A 25,000-nucleotide genomic window follows, 5' to 3' on the forward strand; every position below is an offset into this window, starting at 1 on the left:
TTCATCCGTCAGACCATCGATATTTGTACTCCGACAATTATCAAGAACCAATTCTTTAATCTGAAAGATAGAAAACATTTTCTACGTTACAACTGAAATCAAGAAATAACAATATCACAATAATATACATAAGCATATTTCTAAAAGACATAACGAGATTTTAGATTTCAAAATTCATTTCAAAACTCTGAGAGATCCTTAATAAGACAATCATTAAATACTGACTCTAATACATATTTTATCTCTCAATTTCATAATCATTTCAATATTTTTCAAACGATTCACGTATTAGATCATTATCATATGAATCGATTATGAGAAAAAAAGAAAAGAAAGGAGAAAGAGGCCGAAAAGAAAAAAGAAGTTTTCGTCGTTGACATTCGAACGACCGATAAGCTTTCGCGGGAGAGAAGATGGGCTATTTTATTGATCGGAGAAAGAGAGAGAGAGAGAGAGAGAGAAAGAGTAAGAGAAAGAGAAAGAGAGAGAGAGAGAGAGACAGAGGAGGAGAGGGTGGAGAAAGAGAACGACGAACGTAACGGAAAAGGAGTAGGCAATGGAGGTGTAAGAGGAGTGTAAAAATGGGGGTGTATGTGTGAGAGACGGAAAGAAAAAAAAGGGATGCGAGAGGGGATCGAATGAGATGTAATATGGAGGGAAAGAAAGCAAACCGCAGAGAATGCACAATGCGTCATCGTCGTCTTATTTACCGGCATGAGGAACAGCCGGCACGCGACGCTAACGAATCTGCGTGCTCGGTGTCATTTGCACCAAAAAAAAAGGGTAGAGCTCTTTTTTATACTCAACTTTATTATATACGATATAAATTATCTAGATTAGTATGTAAAAATTGTTAAAAAAAAAAAAAAAGGGAAAAAGAAAAACTCGAGAAAAATATAATTAAAAAAATCACGATCACGAACGACGACTCTTATAACGTTAAATTTTTTCAAAATTCCCGCTAAAAATTTATAATGACGCTGGACTGATCGCGGACTAGTCAAATGAAGTTTTATTTACAAAACTTTATCGAACTTCCTGCACTATTACGAATATCGAAATAAATGTGATAATTGGTTCTTTTTTTTTTTCTTTCTTAAAGAATTAATGATAATGAGAAAATATGTATATATATAAAAAACGAAAAATTGATCAAGTATTTTACTAGAAAAGTAGGTGAACCACATGGCGTAAAAAGAGTTTTCGAACGGCCATTTACGTCGTCATCATCATCATCATTATCATCATCATCATCATCATCATCATCATCATCATTATCATCATCAATATCAACATCATCAGAAGCAGCAGTAGCATCTACGTCACAAGGAACGTGCGTAACAGCAAACGCCCACGCGCGCGCGTCTTTGAAACGCATGACAGGACAAGATCAGAGACATTTCGAAAAGAAAAACCTAACGTTGCGTTCCATACGTCTCTCTACCTCTGTCTGTCTCTCTCTTAGTCTCTCTTTCTCCCTCTCTCTCTCATCGATATGCCAAAACAAAATATATCTGTATACTTTTAAGTATGTACATATCTATCTATCTATTTATTTATCTACTTATCTATCCATGTATTTTCACGTTTAACATGATCGACATAAATAAATACGAGAGGGACCTTTGTCCAACTCACTCCCAGTTTCTTTTTCCCAAAAGAAAAATTGAACAAAAAGTAAAAAAAAAAAAAAAGAAAAGAAAAGAAAAAAAAAGAGAAAGAAAAGAAAATGTAAGTCATATGTATGTACAATATATACATGTATATATATGTATGTACATATGCATGCATGTATGTATGTTGTATGAAGTATGTATATACATAAGTAGATGCAATTCGAGCGCGTCGATCGTCGATTATCATCGTCACACAACCATGGCGGCCGAATGGACTCGTCCAAGATGGCGGCCGCCATGCGAGCGGCGATCGTTGACACGTAACACACAACACAACCGACGAAGAAGAAGAAGAAGACGACGACGACGACACGACATGTCGACACGACGCAAGGCCATCGTCATGCGGTGAACAACACACCGATAACTCCGAATTTCTTTTTTTCTACCTCTCTCCCTCTCTTTCTCTCTTTCTCTTTCTCTCTCTCTCTCTCTCTCTCTCTCTCTCTCTCTCTCTTTCTCTCTTTCTCTCTCGCTCTTCATATCCAACATACATATTACTACTCTATGACTTTTCAAACATATATATGTACGTAAGAATAAAATAAAAGAAAGTTCATTCTTCCTCATTTCTTTTTCTTTTTTCTTTTCTTTTCTTTTTTCTCTCGATAGAATATAATTTCATGACTGTAACGTTAAGGAATCAGTCTGAAAGAGAACACCGTACGAGACGAAGACTACGGTGTGACGCGACGCGGACGACGCAACAACAATGGCGACCGTGAATTGGTCGCGTTCACTCTCGTATATGTGTGTGTGTGTGTTTAGTCGGCCATGTATATGCGCGACGCGTGTGTGGTGTATGCGTGTACGCGCGCGCGCGCGCCCACCCGCTTCTAGTTTGTTCGTTCGCGACTCGTGTGCACTTTTTCACCGGCGTTAGTATATGTGTATGTGTGTCGGCTACCCTCTCTCTCTCTCTCTCTCTCTCTCTCTCTCTCTCTCTCTCTCTCTCTCTCTCTTTTGCCGCTCTCGATATAATTGATTTATATAATACCACGCGAGCGCACACGGGGCAACACGTACGTACATAAAAAAAAAGAAGAAAAAAATGCAATTAAACGCATTTCTTATTTAAAGACGAAAAAAAAGAACTTCTCTCTTTCCTATCTCTCTTATAAATTGCCTATTCCTTTTTTTTATTGTAATAAATTACGTTAAGGTGGCAAGCCTGATATATATATATATATATATATATATATATATATATAAAGACAAAAAGATAAAAAAAGAAAAGAAAGCTCCTACTTTTTGATTCCTTTTTCTTTTTACATTCTAATCCTATTGATTGTGTGGTATCGATTTATATACATATATATATATACATACAGAGATTAAAAGCGAAAAAAGTATACATGCCCTTCGAGCCGCACACACACACAATTCAGGCTACATAATACTATGTATATACATACATACTTATTAAATGTATTACGTATTACGTTTTACGATTTATCTATAATGAAGAAAACAAGAAGAATCGAAAAGTTGAATACATATGTAAATCAATAAGATAAATGTTCTTCCTACAGAAAGTTGAAAGTTTTCGAAATCGTAACATAATGAACAACGTGAAATGTTAGGCACGATGTGATCATGATCGTCGTAAGCTCAAGGTTCGTCTCTTTCCTATATACTATCGACTCCGAACATATATTTCTTCTTTCTCTTTTTTTTTCCTCTATTGATACACACGTACATAAACACACACGTATGTCATAGCATATAAATATTCATATCATATACGTACATACATATATACACATTTACACATGACGTATTCCTATATTACGTTCTGTAAAATTATTATTATTATTATTACTATTATTATTACTATTATTATTATTATTATTATTATTATTATTATTATTATTATTATCACAAATTGAAGTAAAGAAATGTTTTACGTGGTCGCATATGTTGTGTCGGTACATAACCTCAAAAAGAGACACCATTTTGTCAACTGGACTCTATCGCCTTATCGTAGAGAAAGAAAGAGAGAGAAAGAGAGAGAGAGAAAGAGAGAGAGAGAGAGAGAGAGAGAATGAGAGAGTGAGAGAGAAATAATCGAGTCCTAAGAAGTAGAGACGTCATCCCTCGAAAAGAGATAAATAGATACATATATATATATCTATAGAGAGAGAGAGAGAGAGAGAGAGAGAGAGAGAGAGAAATGGGGAGAGAGATAGAGAGAGATATAGAGAGAGATATAGAGATAGAGTGCAATGTCGTCTTATGTCCGTCGTAAGCGACGATGGTTGGTTCGCAGGAGCGGCGGACGCTGTTATGGTTAGCCGGTTCGAAAAGAAGGGCTGTGTGTTACGTATTCCATTTTGTCTTCCATAGTATACATATATATATACATATACATATACATATACATATACATATACATATGCAAGCACGTACGTATTACACATGTAGAGTAAATCGTAACATTCTAACCGTAACATATAACACGTAGTTTAAAATAATTCGAACAGCATATTTTTTTAATCACCATTGTCAATGAAATATAAATAAAATATAAACCTTGTGTGTGTTTTTTACATACACATTGCACGAATATAATATTACATTGTTATAAAATGTATCGACAAAATTCTTATAAATATTTATCTCGACGCATTTATAAATAATAATAATAATAATAATAATAATAATAATAATAATAATAATAATAATAATAATAATAATGATGATGATGATGATGATGATAATAATAAATCCTACCAAACGAGAGAACGGTCAACATGCTTTTTGTGAAATTTTTTCTTTCTCTTCCTTTTTTTTTTTTTTTTAAATTAAAAATAAATATTTAGAGAAATATATGGAACTACAAAATACATTTTTGATTCATTAACTTGAGCTACTGTGTATATATAGATATATGTATATATGTGCAAATATATTGATATATTGCGGCGTAGTATTACGTATCAGGCATGTACATACTGTGAGCGTGTACGTGTGTATATGTGTTGTATGGTATTAATGGTCTTCTCCTCTTAATCTATTCGAAACGAAGAGTAAAAAATTCTCGATTGCCTACTTTCTGTCGATAGATTAAACTTCCGCATTTTCTTGTCTCTCTCTCTCTCTCTATTTTTTTTTTCTCTCTCTCTCTCTGTCTTTCTAAAAAGAAATATATGTATATCGTTCAACGAGAGTCGCGTGCCAAGCGTCACGTTCTTCTCTTGAGGAATTCGAGGAAGTATTACGACAATCGCGGTGGTCCTACAAACCGTTTAGGGTCAACAAACGAAAATTGAAGATAGACACGATAATGCACTCTGGTGGAAATTTTTGAAACTATAAAGAAAATAAAAATAAAGAGTGAGAGAGTGAGAGGGGAGGGAGGAAAGAGAAAATTCTTTAAGATTCGAGATAAGAGAAATAAAAAGAAATAGTTTGTGTGTGAGTAAGAGAGAGAGAGAGAGAGAGAGAGAGAGAGAGAGAGAGAGAGAGAGAGAGAGAGAGAGAGAAAAGTATAAAAAAAGAGAGAGAGAGAGAGAGAGAGAGAGAGAGAGAGAGAGAGAGAGAGAGAGAGAGAAAAGATATAGTTCATTCTCTTATCTACGACGTAGTAAATTCCCAACGCATTTTCGAAGATTCGTTTCTTCGATAATCCGCCGTTCGGAAAAGCGACGCGGCGCACGCGAACGACTTATCACGGCACGAGCCTACGAAAGAGAGAAAGAGAAAAAGACAGAGAGAGAAAGAGAAAGAGAGAGAAAGAGAGAGAGAGAGAGAGAGAGAGATAGTTTTACAAATCGTTTCTTAATACTATTCACAAATGTTTTACAGAAAAAGATATACAAATAACGTATGGAAAATGAGAGAAATAAATATATGTGTGTGTGTATATATATATATTGTACAAAAAACGAAGAAGAAAAAAGAAAAATCAGCCATTACTACGAGCGCCGGCGTGTCCATCCATCGATTAAACACATTTTACTTTCCACGCGTCATATACATACGATCTCTCTCTCTCTTTCTCTTTCTCTCTCTGTCTACATGTGTACATGTGTGTACACAACACAATGTAGAAGAAAAGAGATAGACGTGGAAATAGAAATATAAACGACGTTGCGACGCAAATGTTCTTCCCTAACCTTAAGAAATATTATTCATAAGAAAATCTCATTATTCTTGCATTCAATCATTACGAATAATTGAAAAGAGATACAGAGGGAAAGAAAGAGAGGAGGGAGGGAGGGAGGAAGGGAGGGAGGAAGGGAGGGAGAAAGAGAGAGAAACACAAAGAAAATTAAAATGAAATACAATCGAATATAAATACATCAGTCGTTACTCTGGAAAAGTTCGGGAAAACGTAAGCTGGCGATTGGCCGAAGGTGTACGTTCGGCTGGACTCGATCGACCAATCAACGACCACTCTCTCTCTAACGCCGATTTTTCTCGCGCAAATGGCCGATCGCGTTGTAAGCGACGATATTCTACCAAATTACTAGTACATAACGCTTTACCGTTGCCGAACAAATTCGAACGAACACATACACACATACACAATATAAATGCATAGATGTAATATGCGTTAAGAATATTTCCTCCAACGTTTTACATGTGTACTTTCGAGATTTTGCCCGATGTTCTCCTTCGATCGTATTAAAAAAGAGAAAAAAAAATAAATAATAAATAAATGAAATAAGTACATAAAAAATTAAAAAAATAATAATAATAAAGCAAAATTAAAAAGATAGAGGAACAGGAAGAAGGCAGCTTGAACTAGGAAGAAAAGAAAAAAGAAGAAAATAAACGAAGTAAACGTAAATGTAAATGTAAAATGAGCAAAGAAAATAAATGAATAAATAAACGAACAAACGAATGAATGAATGAACGAACGAACGAATGAATAAATAAGTAAATAGATGGATAGATAAATAAATAAATAAATAAAAGAAAGAAAGAATGCGTAAATAAAAAAGAACTAGAGAGAGAGAGAGAAAGAGAGAGAGAGAGAGAGAGAGAGAGAGAGAGAGAGAGACATACGTAGTAAGTAAAGAAAGTGATAGACAAGATTATATATCAATAAATAAGAGAAAGAAAGAAAGAAAGAAAGAAAAAGAAAAAAAAAAGAGAGAGAAAGAAGTAAGAATATATCGAAAAACATAGTCGTTCGTTCGAGAGGGAAGCGGCACGCCATGCTCGTCGTTCTCGCGTCCCGTTGGCAGAGTGAAAAGAGAGAGAGAAGGGGGGGAGAGCGAGAGAGAGAGAGAGAGAGAGAGAGAGATAGAGATTGAGAAAGAGAGATGGATAGAAAGAAAGAGAGTGAGAGAGAAAATAGTAAAAAGGAAAGAACGAAAGAAAGAAAATGAAAGAAAAAGAAAGAAAGAGAAAAGGGATTATACAGATGGAAAGAAAAAGATCGAGAAAAAATAGAGAGAGAGAAAGAAAGAGTTATCCCATGTCGGTTAACGAGGAGACGCTTTGTCGGCGTTCGCTCTACGAGACCGTTCGTGAAGCCACGCGGTCAGAGAAGCGGCGAAGTCACGAGAAAACACTATGCTCTGCTTTGCATTCTCGAAAGTTAAAGTCGAGAAAGAGAGAGAAAGAGATAGATAGATAGATAGATAGATAGATAGATAGATAGATAGATAGATAGATAGATAGAGATAGATATATATATATATATATATAGAGAGAGAGAGAGTAAGAGAAATAGACCGCGCTCGTTGCTTCTCGATAATGACGGCTACGGCTACGGCTACGGCTACAGCTACGGCTACGGCTACGATTACGACGACGACGACGACGACACGACGACGACTACGATGACGACGACGACGACGACGAAGACGACCATTGCGATATCACTACACACGACTATGATGAAGACGAAGAGGACGAAGATGAGAAGATAATCGTATCTATCTCTATATCTTTCTCTTTCATGTAAATTTCTCCTCGAAAAAGTATACCTACGTATCATCCTCGTTTCACCATCACCACCATTATCAACATCGTCGTCGTGAAACACTTAGTTTGCTCGGACAAGACCATGTTTCTATCTCCCTCTCTCTCTTTCTCTTTATAACACACTTACGTTACACATTTCGTAAATATATATATATGTATGTATCTATGTATGTATGTATGTATGTATGTATGTATATACGGATGTATGATGTACGTATGATGTATAAAACGAAAAAAGGAAAGAAAAGAAAAGAAAAGAAAAAAGAACGGAAGCAAGAGCAAAAGCAAAAGCAATGCAAAGGCAACGCAGCAACGCAACGCAACGGTACGGTACGGTACGGTACGCGCAATAAAATAAATCTGTATGTACGTATTTATATATATATATATATGTGTGTGTGTATATATATATATTTCTTTTCTTTTCTTTTCTTTTTCCTTTTTTTTTTTATTTTATTTTTTTTGTTAAATTCGGCTTACGTCGGCGGGTTTCCTGCCCCGTTGCTCGAGAGATATCCGCTTTTCCATGACCGGTAGTGATCTCTTGAAATTTTTCCTTAAACTCTTCTTAAACACACCAGATCACTGCACCTTCTCTCCTGCGTCGCAACAACTCTACCCGCAACCTTGCTTTCAAACCGGGAATATGACGGACGGACGACCACGGTCGGTCACCACCAGTCGGACAGAGCCACCAGCGTTACCGTGGAGCCAACCCAACGGCGGTTCGATTCTGTGCCCTAGGCCCCTATACTTCTCTTCTGTTCTCTTCTCTTCGCTCGCTTGCTCGCTTGCTTGCTCGCTCGCTCGCTCGCTCGCTCGCTCGCTCGCTCGCTCGCTCACTCACTCACTCACTCACTCACTCACTTACTTACTCACTCACTCACTCACTCACTCACTCACTCATTTACTCACTTACTCACTCACTAACACTCTCTATCTCTATATCTATATATTTCTCTCCTTCTCACCCTCTCTTCTTCTTCATCGTTCGACCTATCCTCGTCTCTCTTCTCTTCTCTTCTCTTTTCTTCTCTTTTCTTCACTTTTCTTCTCTCTCTCTCTTTCTCTTTTCGTCCCGACAATCTGTCTCATATTTTCTCTCTCTCTCTCTCTCTCTATCTTTTTGTGCTTGTGTTGGTACGTAGGAATATACCGGTGCCCCCGTGCAAGGTGCGAAACGAAACACACATGGTTTGGAACTACTTTCAAAACCACCAATCACATGACTCCGTTCATCGACGATCGAACCGACGCCTATCGGCAAGTTTCAGAACTTTTTTACCGACAACGACTTTCCTCTTCCTCTTCCTCTCTCTCTCAGTCTTTCTCACTCTCTCGAGAGAGAAAGAGGATATCCCTTTTCTCCAAAGGCGCCATTCTTTCGAATCTTCTCCCTTTCGATCGAATTTCGTTATTTCACTTTTTTTTTTCTTTTTCACTTTTCTTTCTTTCTTTCTTTTTTTTTTTATACTTTCGAAGATTTATCGAAGCGACTCAGTCCTCAACGTATTCACGGTGACTATAATTTCTTTCTTCCTTTTTCTTTTTCTTTTTTTTCTTCCGTTCAAGTATTTTCGCATTTTTTTTTTTTTTATTTTTCTCTTATACAAGTATCTTTTCTTGATTATTAATGAATCGAATCGAATTTCGTTTTGATGAACTTTCGACCAATGGTATCGTCGTTCCAATCCAGTCCAGTCTATCACTATATCACTATAATTTTTGTCTCGTAAATATTTTGTTTTTTTCTTTTATAAGTTTTTTCTCTATATATGTATATATTATAACACACACACATATATATATATATATACGTATATAAAAACTTTTAAAGAACTCGTTTCGATCGGAAATTATTTTTTTAAAAAAAAAAAAAAAAAAAAAAAAAAAAAGGTTAAATAAAATTAAACATAAATAAAATATGTCGCAGTTGTAGTATATGCTCCTTTTCTTTTTGCTTTAAATGTACGTCCCTGTGTACGCGTAGTTGATTCCCCCATAATGGGTTGAGAGATCAATATGCGTTCATTGATTCCACCGGTGACTCTACTGCGTCGGCTTCGTCGTTACCTTCTTCTTTCTTTGCCGTTAAATACGAAATATTTACTTACTTATTACCCGTCCAATACATTTTATAACCTAACACATCTCTTTCCTAATTTTACATAAGACCAAAAATTTCGAATATAAAACATCCGAATAAACAACGAAGAAACAAACGATAGTCAGTAGCCATCTTGTATTTTTTTCTTCTTTTTCTTTCGATTTTCAAATTAATCCAAGGCATTCGAAATGTAAGAATTATTCGATTGTTTTATGTAATTGTCATTTCGACAGTAATCATTGTTCGTTTACGTTTTACTTTTCTTTTCTTTTTTTTTTTTCTTTTATCCCAGAACAAAATTTGTCATCGTCGATTAAACGTCAAAGTTTCTAACCTAACTCCTAACATATTTATATATTCTCTCAAACGGATTAGTATAACGAAAAGGGCGTTCAACATTTGTAAGTATTCATCTTGTCGATATAATATGTATATGTACTACGTTATATATAATAAGATATAGAATGATATCTAAGAAATGATCTTATTGAATTGCTCGTATTTACCAAAGTGAAATGTTTGTTTGAATAGAACATTGAAACAGTATCGTTAATTGACTTATTGGAACGTATTTGATTAATTGTAAAAATAGATTCTATACTTTGTCGGATTGCTATATCAAGTGCATTATCGTACGACTTTACAAGACTTAGAATTTTAAGTTGTAATGATCGATAATTCGACAGATTATTCTAACAAAATTCGAAGGTTTGGATCATTATCATGAATAAATAAATAGAAACTTTTTTGTTGTGGAAAAATATATATATGTATGTATGTATGTACGTGTGTGTATGTGTTTGCAAATTTATTGCATATTTTTATATTATTTAAAAAAAAGATAAAGAAAACAATCCGTCAACTTTATATAGATTTAACTTCTAAAATACTGAAATTTCATAGTAGGTTAGAACTAAAATAAATTTCACTTTATATGTGAAATTGTTTAATTCTTAAAAAAAAAAAGAAAAAAAGAAAAAGAAAGAAAGAAAGAAAGAAAGAAAGAAAAAAGAAAATAAAATATTTTATGTAACATCGAAGTATCGATTAAAAAAGAAGATTCAATTTTACATTTGATATAGCAGGAATTGGATCTTCTTTTTTCTTTTCTTTTTTATCGTTATTCTATGTTATCTTTTTTTTTTTTTTTCAATAATGAAATTACAACGATAAAATGGAGTATAAAGAATTATTATATAATTTGCTATTAACTAGTAATTATTCTATATTAGTACATTAGACGGTATCTTCTAATTCGTTAGCTTCGAATGAACATTATTTACAATGCTATGTAATAAGATCTTTTAGAAAATTTGAACAATAATGTAATGAAGTATATACAAAAGAAAATTATGTACAAATATATATCATTATGCTTATACATATATCATTAAATTATACAATATTAATTATATTACTTAATGAAACACTTGGTGATCGTAGTTTATGCTTGACAATGAAGAAAGTAGAAAATTTGCATATATTCATTATTTACAATTGAAAGTTATTCAATGTATATTTTTTTTTATATATTTGTAAGTACTGGTGAATGTATCAGTAAAATCAAGGGGCAGAAAAATTAAGAAAAAGAAAAAAGAAAAGAAATGAAATTAAAAAAAAAAAGGAAATAAAAAAAAATTAAAAAAAAGAAGCATAAGAAGAAACACAAATTACATATATAAAATCTTCGATTTTGTAGATCGTCTCATAATGATTATGTTTATACATGGTATAAAAAAGATTGACTTTTTACATTTGACTAAAAATCGAGATTAATGTTTGTCATTGTCTATTTACAATAGTTGCTGATCCCAAAGTAGTAACATGTTCGGTAAGAAATTTCTTACGATTTTTAATATAATGTGAAGGTGCTGCTCTTATTTGAATATGGCAAACTGTATTAGTTTTATTATCTTGAACAATACTTCCTATATTTTGCTTTTTAGCTAAGACGGTAGAATCCAAAGAAGAATTTTTTCGTTTAAGATGATTTATTTCTTGTTTCATTGGTGCAACAGACGAACGTGTTTTACGTGGTTGATAATCTGTCATTGCTTGCATCTTTTCCAATGCAGTACGTAAAGGTAACAAGCCAACTGCAAATGGGATTTCACCATCCGGACTATAATCCGCTAAATCCATAATATCATTATTACGTTCGATAATATCCGACATATCACCCCATAAAGCCCGACTTATATATCCTACTGTGTTTTGTCGAAGAGGAGATGATCTCATAGAAATTTTCAACGTGTCTATATCATCCGTTGACATTTCACACTTTAATCGATTATTCGTTTTAGATTTTTGATCGGATTTATTGATATTCTTTTTGACTATAGTTTTAGAAGCACTTTTTTGTGTACGTAGATTATTGAAACACTTTCTATTGCACCGTGCAATATTTATAACGTTCTGATCCTTTCGATTATTTTCTTTTATTCTACGTTTTCCTTTAGCAAAGGATTCTATCTTGTTAGGAAAATTAGTTTTTTCAAGGAGTTTTTCGGCTATTGCGGATTGTTGTATAGATATACCGTTATTAGTTATATCTTCGCTCTCCTGTTGATTTAATCTGACACTTCTTCTAAGAACTGGCTTTTCTGTTTCTTGTACTTTATCATTTATGGCTTTAAGATCTAAATTATCTTTCTTATTTACATTATTCTTATGTACATTTAACGCGCATTCATTAATATCCTTACATTTCATTAACGATCGTTGTTCGTTTATCAAACCTTCTGCCACCGATTGCATATTTTCATTATCTAAACTAAAAAGATATTCGGCACATTCCATGTCTAAGGGTGTTAAAAGTGTAACTGGTATACTGGTATTACTGGATGGTGTATCTGATAAATCAATAGAATTAGTAGGAGATAATTTTGGTACTAGATCGTTTAGATGCGTTAATTCGTTCTTTATATCGATCACTGGTTTACGTTTTTTATGCGTATAAACTTTGATACATTTTCCTATCTTATCGGTTGTGCTATCGACAAAATTTTGTGCAACGTCCAATTTGACTTCTTGTGCACGCGTTTGCGGCGAAATTGCAGAAAATTTCTCGGGTATATTTAAATCTAAAACATCACAGCACTGTTCGTATAATAAAGGTTGTACTTCTTTAACTTTCTCTAGAATTTCATCATTTTTTTTTACATTATTCATTTTCATATAACTATCTAACATTTCTTTTGACTTGTCACATATAGATGTGTTACACGATTCATCTTGAATTTTTTCTTTAATATCTTCCATTAATAAATAATCCGTAACGCTTTGTTGTAAGTTATTACTTTCAATATCATACGAATCCTCGTATAACGTGTGTTTAAAAGTATTATCAGAATTATGTTTTGTACTAATTACATCGTTTTTCCCGTTTATTTTAAAATTATTATTCTTATGATTTAATTCATTATCGGTTTCATGTAATTGAGGTACATTTTCAATAGCACTACTATAATTTTGAGTTTCCATTACTGTGTCTATTATATATGCCAATTCTTTTACCTAAATACGTTAGAAGAAAAATATTAGTAGTTAGTACTTTTCGATATTATTAAATATACAAGATATATACATATATAATTTATTATATTAATTTTAGTTAATAAAACCCATACCTTGAAAATTTTTGAGGCTGTTAATAAAGATGGTAAATTTTCATGAGATATAGTTGTTTCTCCGCAATACATGAATTCCACCATTGCCTTCAATACTTCAAAATTTAAATCTCTAAGTAAGATTATAGGTTCTTGCCCCAAGTCTTGTTGCAGTATTTCCTATAGTATAAAACAAGTAATGTTTAGAAAACAATCATTTGTAGTTATTTTATACAAATGAATTATGATTCGATTGTAGAGAAAGAAATGATTCATGAATATATATTTTCTTGCATAGTCATTGAAATGACTCAACTTTTGCATCAATATTTATATTTAACTTAATACTATTTAATATACATATATATACATATATATATATATATATATATATATATATATATATATAATTGTGGTTAAGAATTAATTTTTATATTTCCATTCAATACCTATATATAATTTGACTGTAACAAATTTTATATACAGATAAAAAATTGTTTGTAATCCTAAATGGTGGTTTTATAATTTTAATTATCCTATACAATTGAAAAGAAATTTATCTTACATATTTATATACACATATAAGTATATGTTATATGATGAGAGATAACTTCATGCAAACTGTGCTGTATATTTACATCTAATTGATATTATCAATAAAGAAAAATATTACACGCACACACACCCTTAACAAAACGCATACTTTTACACGCATTTATTCGATTATCCCTAGTTTATGTAAGTTAGTTACTTAATACCTTTCAAAGGAACAGCTGTTCTTCAAAAATGTGAAAAGTATGCCCACAAAACTCAGTTTCCTCAAATGTTTGTAAAGAAAAATAAATTTCCAATAGATAGGGCTTTCTTTAGTTTATACGAATTTTCTACAACCCCTGTAAAATTGGTCTACCATAAATATTTCTGCATTTTCTAACGTTGTAGTAGAGTATATCTGTGCTCTTATGAAATTATATTATTCATAAGAACGTTATATACTGAGTACATATGTATGTATGTATGTATGTATATATATTTGGTCCTTTTACAGCAAAATCCCATGGTCAGTCGCAATGAAACATTACTGGTTTGCTCAAAATAAAATGAACTGAAATTCATATAAATTTTAGATAAATACAGAAAGAGTTTGGTATATACAGAATGATACTTTTAATAAAAAACAACTCTATTTCTTTTAATATTTTATAAGAGTACGAAAGGAGAGATAGAACACATGCTTTTTGCACGTCGCTTAAAAATTATGGATGATAACAGGATTTTTTATACATCAACAAATGTATTTTTAAAAAATTGACGCAATAACGATCGTAATAATTCGTACTGCATAAATATTAATACACGTACTAAGCTTTGAAGATCCCTACCTAATTTTATCATATAACTAAATCTTTTCTTTTTTTAATAAATATATATCATTAAAATAACATATGTTTTTTTAATAGACCAATAAATAAACTTCTGAAATACGAATTACTTATTACAATTATAAAAGCTTATAAAAAAAAAAGGTTATGAAACTCAAGAATGGGACGAAACAAATACTACAAAATATATATCCTCTGACAATATCGTCATATAGCCTTACCTCAAAATAAGTACTATTGGAAGCTAAGACGAGTTTATGAACACGAAGTTTTTGATCCTCGCAGATAAGAGTAACGTCTACAAATGCCTGACGTGCCAATAAGCCACTGAATCTTTCCGCTACATATCCTGCATGACCTGCCCATTCCAGGACACAATGATTGGAATTTTCAACCATGATTATAACTACAATGATTAAAATCCAGATTAATTTAAAAGGACGATGACAAAAATGAAAATTAAGAAATAATCTAATGAATACGTATAACTTACCATTAAATTATATAATTTTTATATTAATCAAAATGTTGATTTCCCTCTGTCACGTATAGATTGAAAAAAAACACGAAATCGTTTGATGAGACGTATGTGATCGACTATGTTCGTTGCATACCAATGTGGCTCACTTATACATTTTCTAACGATATTCATTAAGCGATACTGAGCTAAATTCTCTCGAAGGTTAATTATTTTACACAACATTGGTTTACGAATGCACGAAAAAAAATGCAAATCTAATTGGACGCAAAGTCTAAATCAAAATCTGGCCATCTTATTTCGTATCACTACACATACGTTACTACCACACATTCGTAAAATACATGATACGAAATGGCGTCGTTTATTTTGCCTTCGGGAAAGTCCAGAAATTTCCATAGGAAATTCGAATTATGATGTCGCAGGAAAATAAGATCGTTATTGTCAATATATTTCCTCGAACGTATAACGATACAAATACGTATTATTATTTATCATAATATTTTACTTTTACTTATCGAATACTAAGAAAACATTATTATTGTTTATAAGATTAGAAAAGATCGGGTCAAAATGTGATAACCAATCACAACGTTAGAGCTAAGCCAATCGTTCGCCACATGAGAACATCGACTTAACCTCATCTGTTAAAAACGTTTTGGTATTTAGAGATCTCACGTTTCTCAATTTTACGATTGCGTTATATATGTATATATTAAAATGTCATTAAATTAAAACTAAACGCGGGCTTCCATTGAGTTTCGATGTATTCGAATTATTGATTATTTTAAAGAAAAGAATAATATAACGATAATACCGTAAAACAAGAAGTGAAACGTTGGAAGGTATATATATATATATATGTATGTATGTATGTGTGTGTGTATGTACTTATTTTCTTTTTATATTATTAAATACGAACACGTTCTTATTCTCCGACATATGGTAATATTTTATAATATTTCCATTCATTTTCTAACTTATAATTTGATTTACGTATTATTATAAAAAAGAGAGAGAGAGAGAGAGAAAATGGAAGTTGTATACATTTTTATACGCAATAAAACGAGTACGAATTTGATTAATTTATTTATCTACTTTTTTCTTTTCTTCTTTTTTTTTTTTTTTTAACCGCACGATATTAAGAGATTTTCGAAATTAAATTTTATTATTGTTTTTCTTTTCCGCTGGAATCAGATCATTCGAGATTCTTATTAATTATTTTGACATCCTTCGTATCCTCTGTATCTTTTTTCTCCTTCTCTCCCTCTCCTTCTCTCTCTGTCTGTATATATATATATATCTCTCTCTCACTATCTCAATGTTATTCTCATTACGATTATCTGGGGATAGCCACGATTCCAGTAATTGACGTCAACATTAACGTGTCACTTGTTATGCGTAATATTATCAATTCCGTGGTAATATTTATTTTGAGAAAAACAAAAAAGTCTGAATTTCCTCTCTCTTATCTTTATTTCAAATATTATCATTATCGAGATTATCGGTCTCATACGTGTACATCGAGCAGTTTCTAATTTGGTCAAGATAGTGTAAGTACTGTAATAATTGTTAAAAGAGTTTTTTATTATTGAGATATAGAAAATTGTGATTATTAATATATATATATATATATATATATATATATATGTATGTATGTATGTATGTATGTATGTATGTATGTATGTATGTATGTATGTATGTATGTATGTATGTATGTATGTATTTTGTAGATTTTTATGCAAAATTATAAATAATATAAAATAATTAAACGCTGCGAAAATTTTGTTTTAATATATTAACATATGTGTATATATGTATATATATGTGTTTGTATACATATATATATATATTTATTAAAAAAAAAATATGTATATGATATATTCTTACTGTATATATTTATTTTAATTTCTAATTTCTAATGCTATTTTTTTTTCTTTTTTCTTTCTTTCTTTTTTTTTTTTTATGAAGAGGAAAGATGTATTGGTCTACTAGTTTTATTTTATGCGGTTTGTTGGTGCAAACAATCGTCGCACCTCCAGTTACCAAAGATAAGGCTGATGAAAAAAACACGAAGAAAGATAATGAGGTAAGAAGAATAAAAAGTGGCGATATTAAAATTATTCAAATGTATTAAAATAAATTAAAATATACTATTGAAAGTGTTTACGTTTATTTGTAGATAGCAGTAATGGAATATCATAGATATTTAAAAGAAGTCGTGGATGCCTTGGAGAGTGACCCTCAGTTTCGTTCGAAACTTGAAAAAGCTAAAGAGGAGGATATACGCGTAAGTGATTTCAAATGACTTTCTTAAACGAATTGTGTTTATATTGAAACGTTATATCAGACAGGAAAAATAGCTCATGAATTAGAATTTGTGAATTATAAAATAAGAACCAGATTGGATGAATTGAAACGAGAAGAATTGGAACGTTTGAGACATTTAGCAATAAAGGAGAATCAATTGAACAACGGTTTGGATCTTAAACATTTAAAGATAGCTGAACATTTAGATCATACTAATACGCGCTCGTTTGAAATCAATGATTTGAAGAAATTAATAGCCAAGGTTTGTTGTATAAAATAATCGATTTGAGTTATTATGACATTATAAAAAAAAAAAAAAAATCTTGAACTTGAATTATTTATCACAGACGACAGAAGATTTGGCAGAAGCCGATAGACGTAGACGTGAACAATTTAAGGAATACGAGATGGAAAAAAAATTCGAGCAAGAACAAAAAATAAAGGGTAATAAATTTTTCTATCCTCTTTATTTTAGTACGTATAAAAATGTTATCATACGCGTTCAAGTGTCGTTTTTATAATTATAGCTATGGATGAGAAAGAAAGAGAACAATACATTCAACATTTGCAAGAATTGAAAAAAAAACACAAAAATGTTCACGTAAGTTAAACAATAATATATCGATATGGAATGTAATTACCAACGTTATAAAAAAATACTATTATCATCAGTTACACCATCCTGGTAGTAAGCAACAATTAGAAGACGTATGGACAATGCAAGATGACATGGGTGGTGAAGATTTTGATCTTAAGAAATTTTTCTATATTCATGGTAAATGAAAATATTGATTAATTAAATTTTTATGAATGGTACAGATGTGTGTTTTTATCATTGATCATATATCTTTCAGATATCGATGATAATGGGGTTTGGGATCAGAACGAAGTGAAAGCTTTATTTATAAAAGATTTAGATGAAATGTATGGCAAAGGTATACCCGAAGATGATCTTCTGGAAAAAGAAGAAGAAATGGAAAGAATGAGAGAGCATATATTTAATGAAGCTGATCTTAACAAGGATGGTCTCATAAGGTATTTATTTAAATTTTAAACTAATAAAATAATATATGTATATATATATATATAAAAATAGGTATATGTATATATATAAACAATCTATGTTATCGGTCACAGTTATCAAGAATTTTTGGAAAAAACTAAGAAACCAGATTTCCAAGATGATCCAGGTTGGAAACCATTGGATGAACAACAAATTTATTCTCAGGAAGAATACGAAGCTTTTGAAAAACGTAGGCGAGAGGAATTAATTGCTAAGGGATTGGTAAGTGGATTATAAGTGGTATAAAATTTTTTATCATTAATTTAATTAATCGTTTTTTGCATGAAAGACTAATATCCGATGTATTTTTTTATTTTGATAAAGTATAATTTTTTTTTTTTGTTTATACATCTATATTTCGTTTTCTTTTTTTTTTTTTTACAGTTAATGACATACATGATATATAAAAATTAGAAAATAATCGATTTTTCAATCACTATGATTGTAGCTTGCATTATTTCATTTCATATATTAAAGTGCAACTAGCACGTCAAATTCTTTTTTCTTACTTGCAATTTAAATCTGTTACTTTCCTTATCTTTCTTTTTTTCTTTTTCTTTTCTAATAATCTCCTTCTCTTTCTCAAGGAAGTACAATATAAAAAAATTTTTCTAGTATTTATTTATAGTACCTAGGATAATTAAGATAGCTTGCACATACACATTTTGTTATTGTTAATAGCTACAACCGCACCAGGATAATATTCCTCCACAGAATCAACAGGTGAGCTTTCGTATTATCCTTCATGTATTAATGAATTTTTTATAAAATAAGTGAACTTTTTTAAAATTAACCGAGAACATATTACAAATTGTTGATACTTTGATAGATATATATTTGAACAAATTTGAGACAAGAAGAATTTTCTTTTATCTAAATTTTGAAATATAATATACGAATACGTTTTATCAAGATAATTAAGTATAACAACGTACACATACATATATGCATATATATACATATATATATGTATATGGATATTTTATAGTTCTCATCGCATGGAAATGTACCTGTTCAACAACAGATTGTCAACAATCAAGCTAATCAACAACAATATCAGTATCAAGGACAACCGGTTCAACAGCAGTATAACCCGCAGCAAATTCCAGTGCAACAGCAACAGCAACAGCAACAGCAACAACAACAACAACAACAACAACTTTATCAGGGTCAAGTACCGATGCAGCAACAGGTACATTATCAACAAATGCCGCAGCAACAACAACAACAGCAACATCAGCAATATCAAGGACAAATTATTCCTCAGAATGAACAATTCCATGGTCAGGTACAATCCAATCAGATTCCAGTACAACATCAGCAAATACAACAGGCGCAGCAAATCCAACAACAGCAACAGCAACAACAACAACAACAGAATACAGTCAATCAAATTCCACAGCAACCAAATATTCAAAATACAATATCGCAGCAGCAACAACTTATCCAAAATCAAATACCATCGTTACCAGGACAAAATAAAGAGAATCCTGTAGTACAACAAAGTCAACCATCGGCAACTAACTCCGCACAACAAGCTCAACAAAATAGCATACATAATGCTGGAAAAGTCTAATCTATATATATATATATATATATAAAAGATGTCTCGACTATATACTTGAATGTATTAATTAGAGATTTTCAAGATCGTTTTGCAGTTCAAAAAAAAAAAAAAAAAGAAAAAAAAAGAATACATATTACGATTTCACGAATATAACAAAAGTTTAACCCTATTATAGAGCATATATTGATTTTTATTAATAATAATCGCAAAGAAAAATTTATATAATTTTACAACGATACTCGTACAATATGTTTTTTCATTTCCTTTCAATAGCTGCTTTTATCGGTATATAAACAAAAAAACGAAAAGAAAAAAAAAAGAAAAAAAAAGAAAAAAAAAGAAAAAAAAAAGAATGGACAAAAAAGGTGGGAAAAAAAAAAGGAAAAAGAAAAGAAAAGAAAATAACGTGTCGGTTATATGAATAATTGAAATAAAATAATAGAAGTAATCATTACCATATAAAAAAAATAATTGATAATTATATAATATATAATTGTCATATAAAAAAATATATAATTACAAATATATAAGATATAATTGCCAGATAAAAAAATAAATGATAGTTATATAATATAATATATTATTATTATTATATATATATATATATATATGTATATATTATATAATAATAATTGTTTATAAGCGGATATACAATTTTTTTCTTTTTCTTTTTTTTTTTTCTTCTTCTTTTCTATTAATCTTTTGCAATAAATAATTTACGTACATTCTTATCGTTATTTTATTAATTTTTCAGAGTGCTTGACCTGTACTACTTAAACGTCCGACCTCATAAGAATGACTTGTTTGTTCTAATTAAACATCTGAACCCGTAGGAGTGATTCGCTTGTACTACTTAAATATCTGACTATTTGCGAGTGACTATTAATGTTTGTACTACTTAAATGCTTGACCTTAAGAATGATTTACTTGTACTACTTAGGTGGCTGAGTTCATACGAGTAATTTACTTGTATCACTTAAATGTCTCAACATATGTAGACTCGTACCACTTGTATGTATATTCGACTATTACCAATCGAAATGACTACAATCAATATGTATTTCGATTTTATTTTTATACGAAAAATCTTATTTTATTTTATTTATTTATTTATTTATTTATTTTTTTTTTTTTACGTAGTTTCTGGTTACAAACGTGTAAAGGATTACGTACCTGTAATATATTTTTTATAATCTTTCTCCATTTCTTCTTTTCTTCTTTGAATTTTATAAATCGTCGAAGAATCGTTACTTTACAAAAATATTCTTTTTTTCTTTTCTTTTTTTTTTTTTTTTTTTTTTTTGAAGAGACTGTAAAAGGTGCGAGAGGAAGGGGGAAACATCTTTCAAAGTTTTTTGACGATTTTAAAAAATTGGACCGCTCTTCAAGATTCTTTTTCGAGGTATTTTTATTTTGACGGTATATTTAGGTTTTGTTAGTTTTACAATCTTGAAAGAGAAAGAAAAAAAAGAAAGATAAAAAAAGAAAATTATCGGAAAGTCTCGAAAATGAGTGATTGATCAATTTTTAAAATCAACTTGATACTTTCGGGACTCGTTCAGTAATTTTTGGGACTCAACCCTTATAATAACGTAGATAAATTTTTTTTTTTAAAAGGATACTATCGTTGACTTCGTTATGGTAGAATCGACAAAAAGAATAATTAAAAAAAAAAAAAAAAAAAAAAAAAAAAAAAAAAAAAAAGAAAAAAATTGGATGGAAATGATTATAGGATACATACACATATATATATACATATTTTTTTTTTTCGATATATATATACATATATTGAAAAGTTCATTATTAATTATTTTACGAAAATTTACAAGGATAATAATTATTATTCAAGCGCATGCCTTTTACTATGTATAACTCGGTTCACAGTATTTCATTTGAGTATATTAATTTATACTTGATTTCGATTGATTGATTGATTGTTTCACAACACTGATTGATTAAAGCATAATTTATCTGTTATTTGATAACATCGTTATTTAACTGCATATATAAAAAATATACAAAAGAGGTTTTTGATAATTCTAATCGTTTGAAGAGTGATCTTTCTTTGATAATAATAATAATAATAATAATAATAATACTATTAAAAAAAAAAATAATAATAATAAAGATAATAATAATAATAATAATAATAATAACAATAATAATAATTCAATCATTACGGACTTGTCTTTTTTACTTGGGTAAACATATACTTTTTTTTTTCTTTTTTAAAATGCACGCGTGCTATTTCTACTTTAATTTAATTTTTTTTTTCTTATTAATGTTTTTACATTTTTTTAATTTTTTATTATTACCACATATGCGTTTCCAGCGTTGACTATATAAAAAAAATATATATAATATATATATATATATGTATATATATATAAAATTTATATTTCTTTTCCTTTGCATTCTTTATCGTTGTAATCTCGACGGATCATCCAAGCTCTTCGCACGAATAATTTGCAAAAATATAAAATGAATAAAAACGAATAAAGATAAAAATATGTAGAAAGAGAAAGAAAGACAGAAAGAAGAAAAAAAAAAGAAAGAATAGAAGAGAAAAATAACAAAGTTATTGTCGGATATAACGCACGTGGATATCGAGAGTGATGAGATAAATAAAATAACAAATAAAAGGATAAATAAATAAAATGAAACAACAATCTTCCCGTTATTTTGTATTTGTTAATATACTGACGCCATTATTGCAATGAAAATACTATTGAAATGAGACTTCAAAGGTAACAAATGTAAAATCGAGAGAGGGGAATGATACTTTTATTTATTTATTAATTCATCCGTTTCTTTTTTTAATAGCATTTCCTGCTGCGATAAAATAAATAAATAAATAAATAAATAAATAAATAAAAGAAGAGATAGAACAAAGAAATAAAATACAAAATGGATTCGTAAGAATTTTAGAGGTATTTTATATTCGTTAAAAAAAAAAAAAATAAATAAATAAAAAGAGGATGCCATTATTTTAATGAAAATACTAATAATGGAAATGAGACTTCAAAGGTTAGAAACATAAAATATAGAAAGACGGGAAGAGTGATACCTTTATTCATTTTGTGTTAATTTAGTTTGCAACTTTTCTTTCTCTTTTCCTTTTATTCTCTTTCTTTTTCTTTTTCTTTTTTTTTTCTTTTTTTGTAAATTTGCTTTGAGAAAAAACAAGCAGCGGCTCCAACAGCGAGGAGGAGTCTCCTTTAATCAGGTATACTAATCGTTGAAATTTAATATTACGTTTAAAATGTCAAGAAAGTTTGTCGAGAGAGAAAACGTGAGGGTGTAAAGACAAACGCAAGCTTTTACCACGTATATTATGTGTGTGTGTGTATGTATATATATATGTAATTTCACTTTTGCAAATTTATATTCCGTCTAACCGAGTTAGACCGTTCATACACATGACAATTATTAATTAAATATCACCCTTTATCTTTTTATTATAGTTGACATTTCTCTTTTCAAAATATATACTTTATATATCTGTTATGTGTGTCTGCGTGTGTACGTGTATATTGGAACTCGATTGAAAATTAAAATAATAAAGTTAAATCGAATTGAATTAATATGAAGTATTAAAAAAATACGATTAATTCTTCTTTTTTTTCGATCCGACCGTGAAGTCATTAGGATGTAATATTTTAATCGTTAGAAATAATAATAATAATAATAATAATAATAATAATAATAATAATAGTGCGATATTTATAAAAATTATTACAGATATTTATTTTATTACAAAAAATATATATATATATTTCGAATAAATTTATTTGTTCGAAACAAAAATTTTTAGGAATATATTGATAAAATGGCGACGACGGTGGGCAACGACGACATTTTTTTTTCTTTTAGCGAAAAAGAAAAAGAAACAAAAAAAGAATTCTTCTTTTTTAGAAAGGGTATTAAGTAAAAAGAAAAAAAAAGGAGAAAAAAAAAGAAAATCGTGCGAAAGATAGGAAAAATTGGCAAATGATCGGAAATGAATTAAAAAATGAAAATGTCATGGAGTAAGCGCGAAATTTAAATTTTCTGCGCGTTTAATAAATTTCTTCATTTCGTTATACCGTTTTCCAACGAATTTAAGGACGGATCATACGAACAATGAATGCTTGTAAACGGTATAACAAATACTATTTGCCTAACTTTATTTCTTTTATTGTAAAATTAATACGATAAAAAAAAAATATATATATATATATTTATATAAATTGAATCAACAATTTACGATAGAAAAACGAAAAATAAATTCTGAATAATTTTGTGAACGAAGATGATAATCAGCTCTATGCTAATTAAACGAAAATTTTATTGAAATATTTCATATCGAAAATCCCGCCATTAATTAATAATTTTTCGATTAACGTAACTTACAATTCTCTCGGGAAATCATAAAACTTTACTTTTGCTTAATTGATTAATTACAAAGAATCGAATATTATTAAATGAAGATCGAAAATGAATCGTAGAAAAAAAATGTTCTTACTTTTATTTATTTATTTATTTATTTATTATTTCTTTTACTTGAAATAACACGAACAATATCGTTCTATTGCTTTTCACGACGAGATTTTTCTGAGATTACTGTTTTCTCTTTTTAACATTTTTTTTTCCTTTTCTAAGAATTTCGATCTCTTACATCTACGAGGTGCATCTGAGATTGTATTTTTTTTCTTTCTTTTTTTTTTTTAGTGATGCAAATGTGCATGCATCATGGCACCGAAAATCGATCATGTCATTTTTCGATGCGCGACATATGCAATACACAACACATATATGTATATATATATATATGTTGTGTGTATATATGATGTGATAAATATATAAAACAGTAATAAAAAGAAAATATAT

The 25,000-nt window shown here is 30.0% G+C and overlaps 3 protein-coding genes across 10 annotated transcripts in view; 1 reads left to right on the forward strand and 2 right to left on the reverse strand.

Moving 5' to 3' along the window:
• Nucleotides 1-8,746, reverse strand: part of LOC127067472 (acidic leucine-rich nuclear phosphoprotein 32 family member A) — a 14,093-nt gene extending 5,347 nt beyond the window's left edge. The window contains exons 1-3 of one of the 4 annotated variants that reach the window (XM_051002429.1): nt 1,822-2,132; nt 1,166-1,317; nt 1-60 (exon numbers count right to left, since the gene is read on the reverse strand). The exon at nt 1-60 is cut by the window's left edge and continues 84 nt beyond it. In XM_051002429.1, coding sequence (XP_050858386.1) covers nt 1-60; nt 1,166-1,317; nt 1,822-1,915 — 306 coding nt within the window. In that variant the 5' untranslated portion in view covers nt 1,916-2,132. Of the gene's footprint in view, nt 61-1,165; nt 1,318-1,821; nt 2,133-3,583; nt 3,647-8,096 lie in introns of those variants that run through there. The other 3 variants (XM_051002431.1, XM_051002432.1, XM_051002433.1) reach the window with 3 other exon arrangements.
• A 2,668-nt stretch (nt 8,747-11,414) lies between these two features.
• On the reverse strand, nt 11,415-15,698 carry LOC127067447 (uncharacterized). Of its 3 annotated transcripts, none has more exons than XM_051002350.1 (4): nt 15,207-15,698; nt 14,935-15,119; nt 13,353-13,511; nt 11,415-13,239 (listed from the first exon to the last, which is right to left on the reverse strand). In XM_051002350.1, exons 2-4 carry the CDS (start codon nt 15,109-15,111, stop codon nt 11,506-11,508), a joined length of 2,070 nt encoding a protein of 689 aa, XP_050858307.1. In that variant the 5' UTR covers nt 15,112-15,119; nt 15,207-15,698; the 3' UTR covers nt 11,415-11,505. The 3 variants fall into 3 exon arrangements, with proteins under 3 accessions (XP_050858307.1, XP_050858309.1, XP_050858308.1); XM_051002352.1 differs by lacking the exon at nt 15,207-15,698 and adding an exon at nt 14,090-14,224 and having other exon boundaries at nt 14,935-15,079; XM_051002351.1 differs by lacking the exon at nt 15,207-15,698 and adding an exon at nt 14,090-14,436 and having other exon boundaries at nt 14,935-15,076.
• Nucleotides 15,699-15,834: 136 nt separating this feature from the next.
• LOC127067453 (nucleobindin-2) lies at nt 15,835-20,369 on the forward strand. Of its 3 annotated transcripts, XM_051002364.1 has the most exons (12): nt 15,835-16,036; nt 16,545-16,744; nt 17,163-17,280; nt 17,374-17,481; nt 17,542-17,763; nt 17,849-17,945; nt 18,029-18,102; nt 18,174-18,276; nt 18,356-18,536; nt 18,639-18,786; nt 19,246-19,287; nt 19,589-20,369. In XM_051002364.1, the coding sequence occupies exons 3-12, from the start codon at nt 17,170-17,172 to the stop codon at nt 20,138-20,140; spliced, it is 1,638 nt and encodes a 545-aa protein (XP_050858321.1). In that variant the 5' UTR covers nt 15,835-16,036; nt 16,545-16,744; nt 17,163-17,169; the 3' UTR covers nt 20,141-20,369. The 3 variants fall into 3 exon arrangements, with proteins under 3 accessions (XP_050858321.1, XP_050858320.1, XP_050858319.1); XM_051002363.1 differs by lacking the exon at nt 16,545-16,744 and having other exon boundaries at nt 19,553-20,369; XM_051002362.1 differs by lacking the exon at nt 15,835-16,036 and having other exon boundaries at nt 19,553-20,369.
• The last annotated feature ends 4,631 nt before the right edge of the window (nt 20,370-25,000 follow it).

Source organism: Vespula vulgaris, chromosome 11, assembly GCF_905475345.1.
Source record: "Vespula vulgaris chromosome 11, iyVesVulg1.1, whole genome shotgun sequence".
NCBI classification, from domain to species: domain Eukaryota; kingdom Metazoa; phylum Arthropoda; class Insecta; order Hymenoptera; family Vespidae; genus Vespula; species Vespula vulgaris.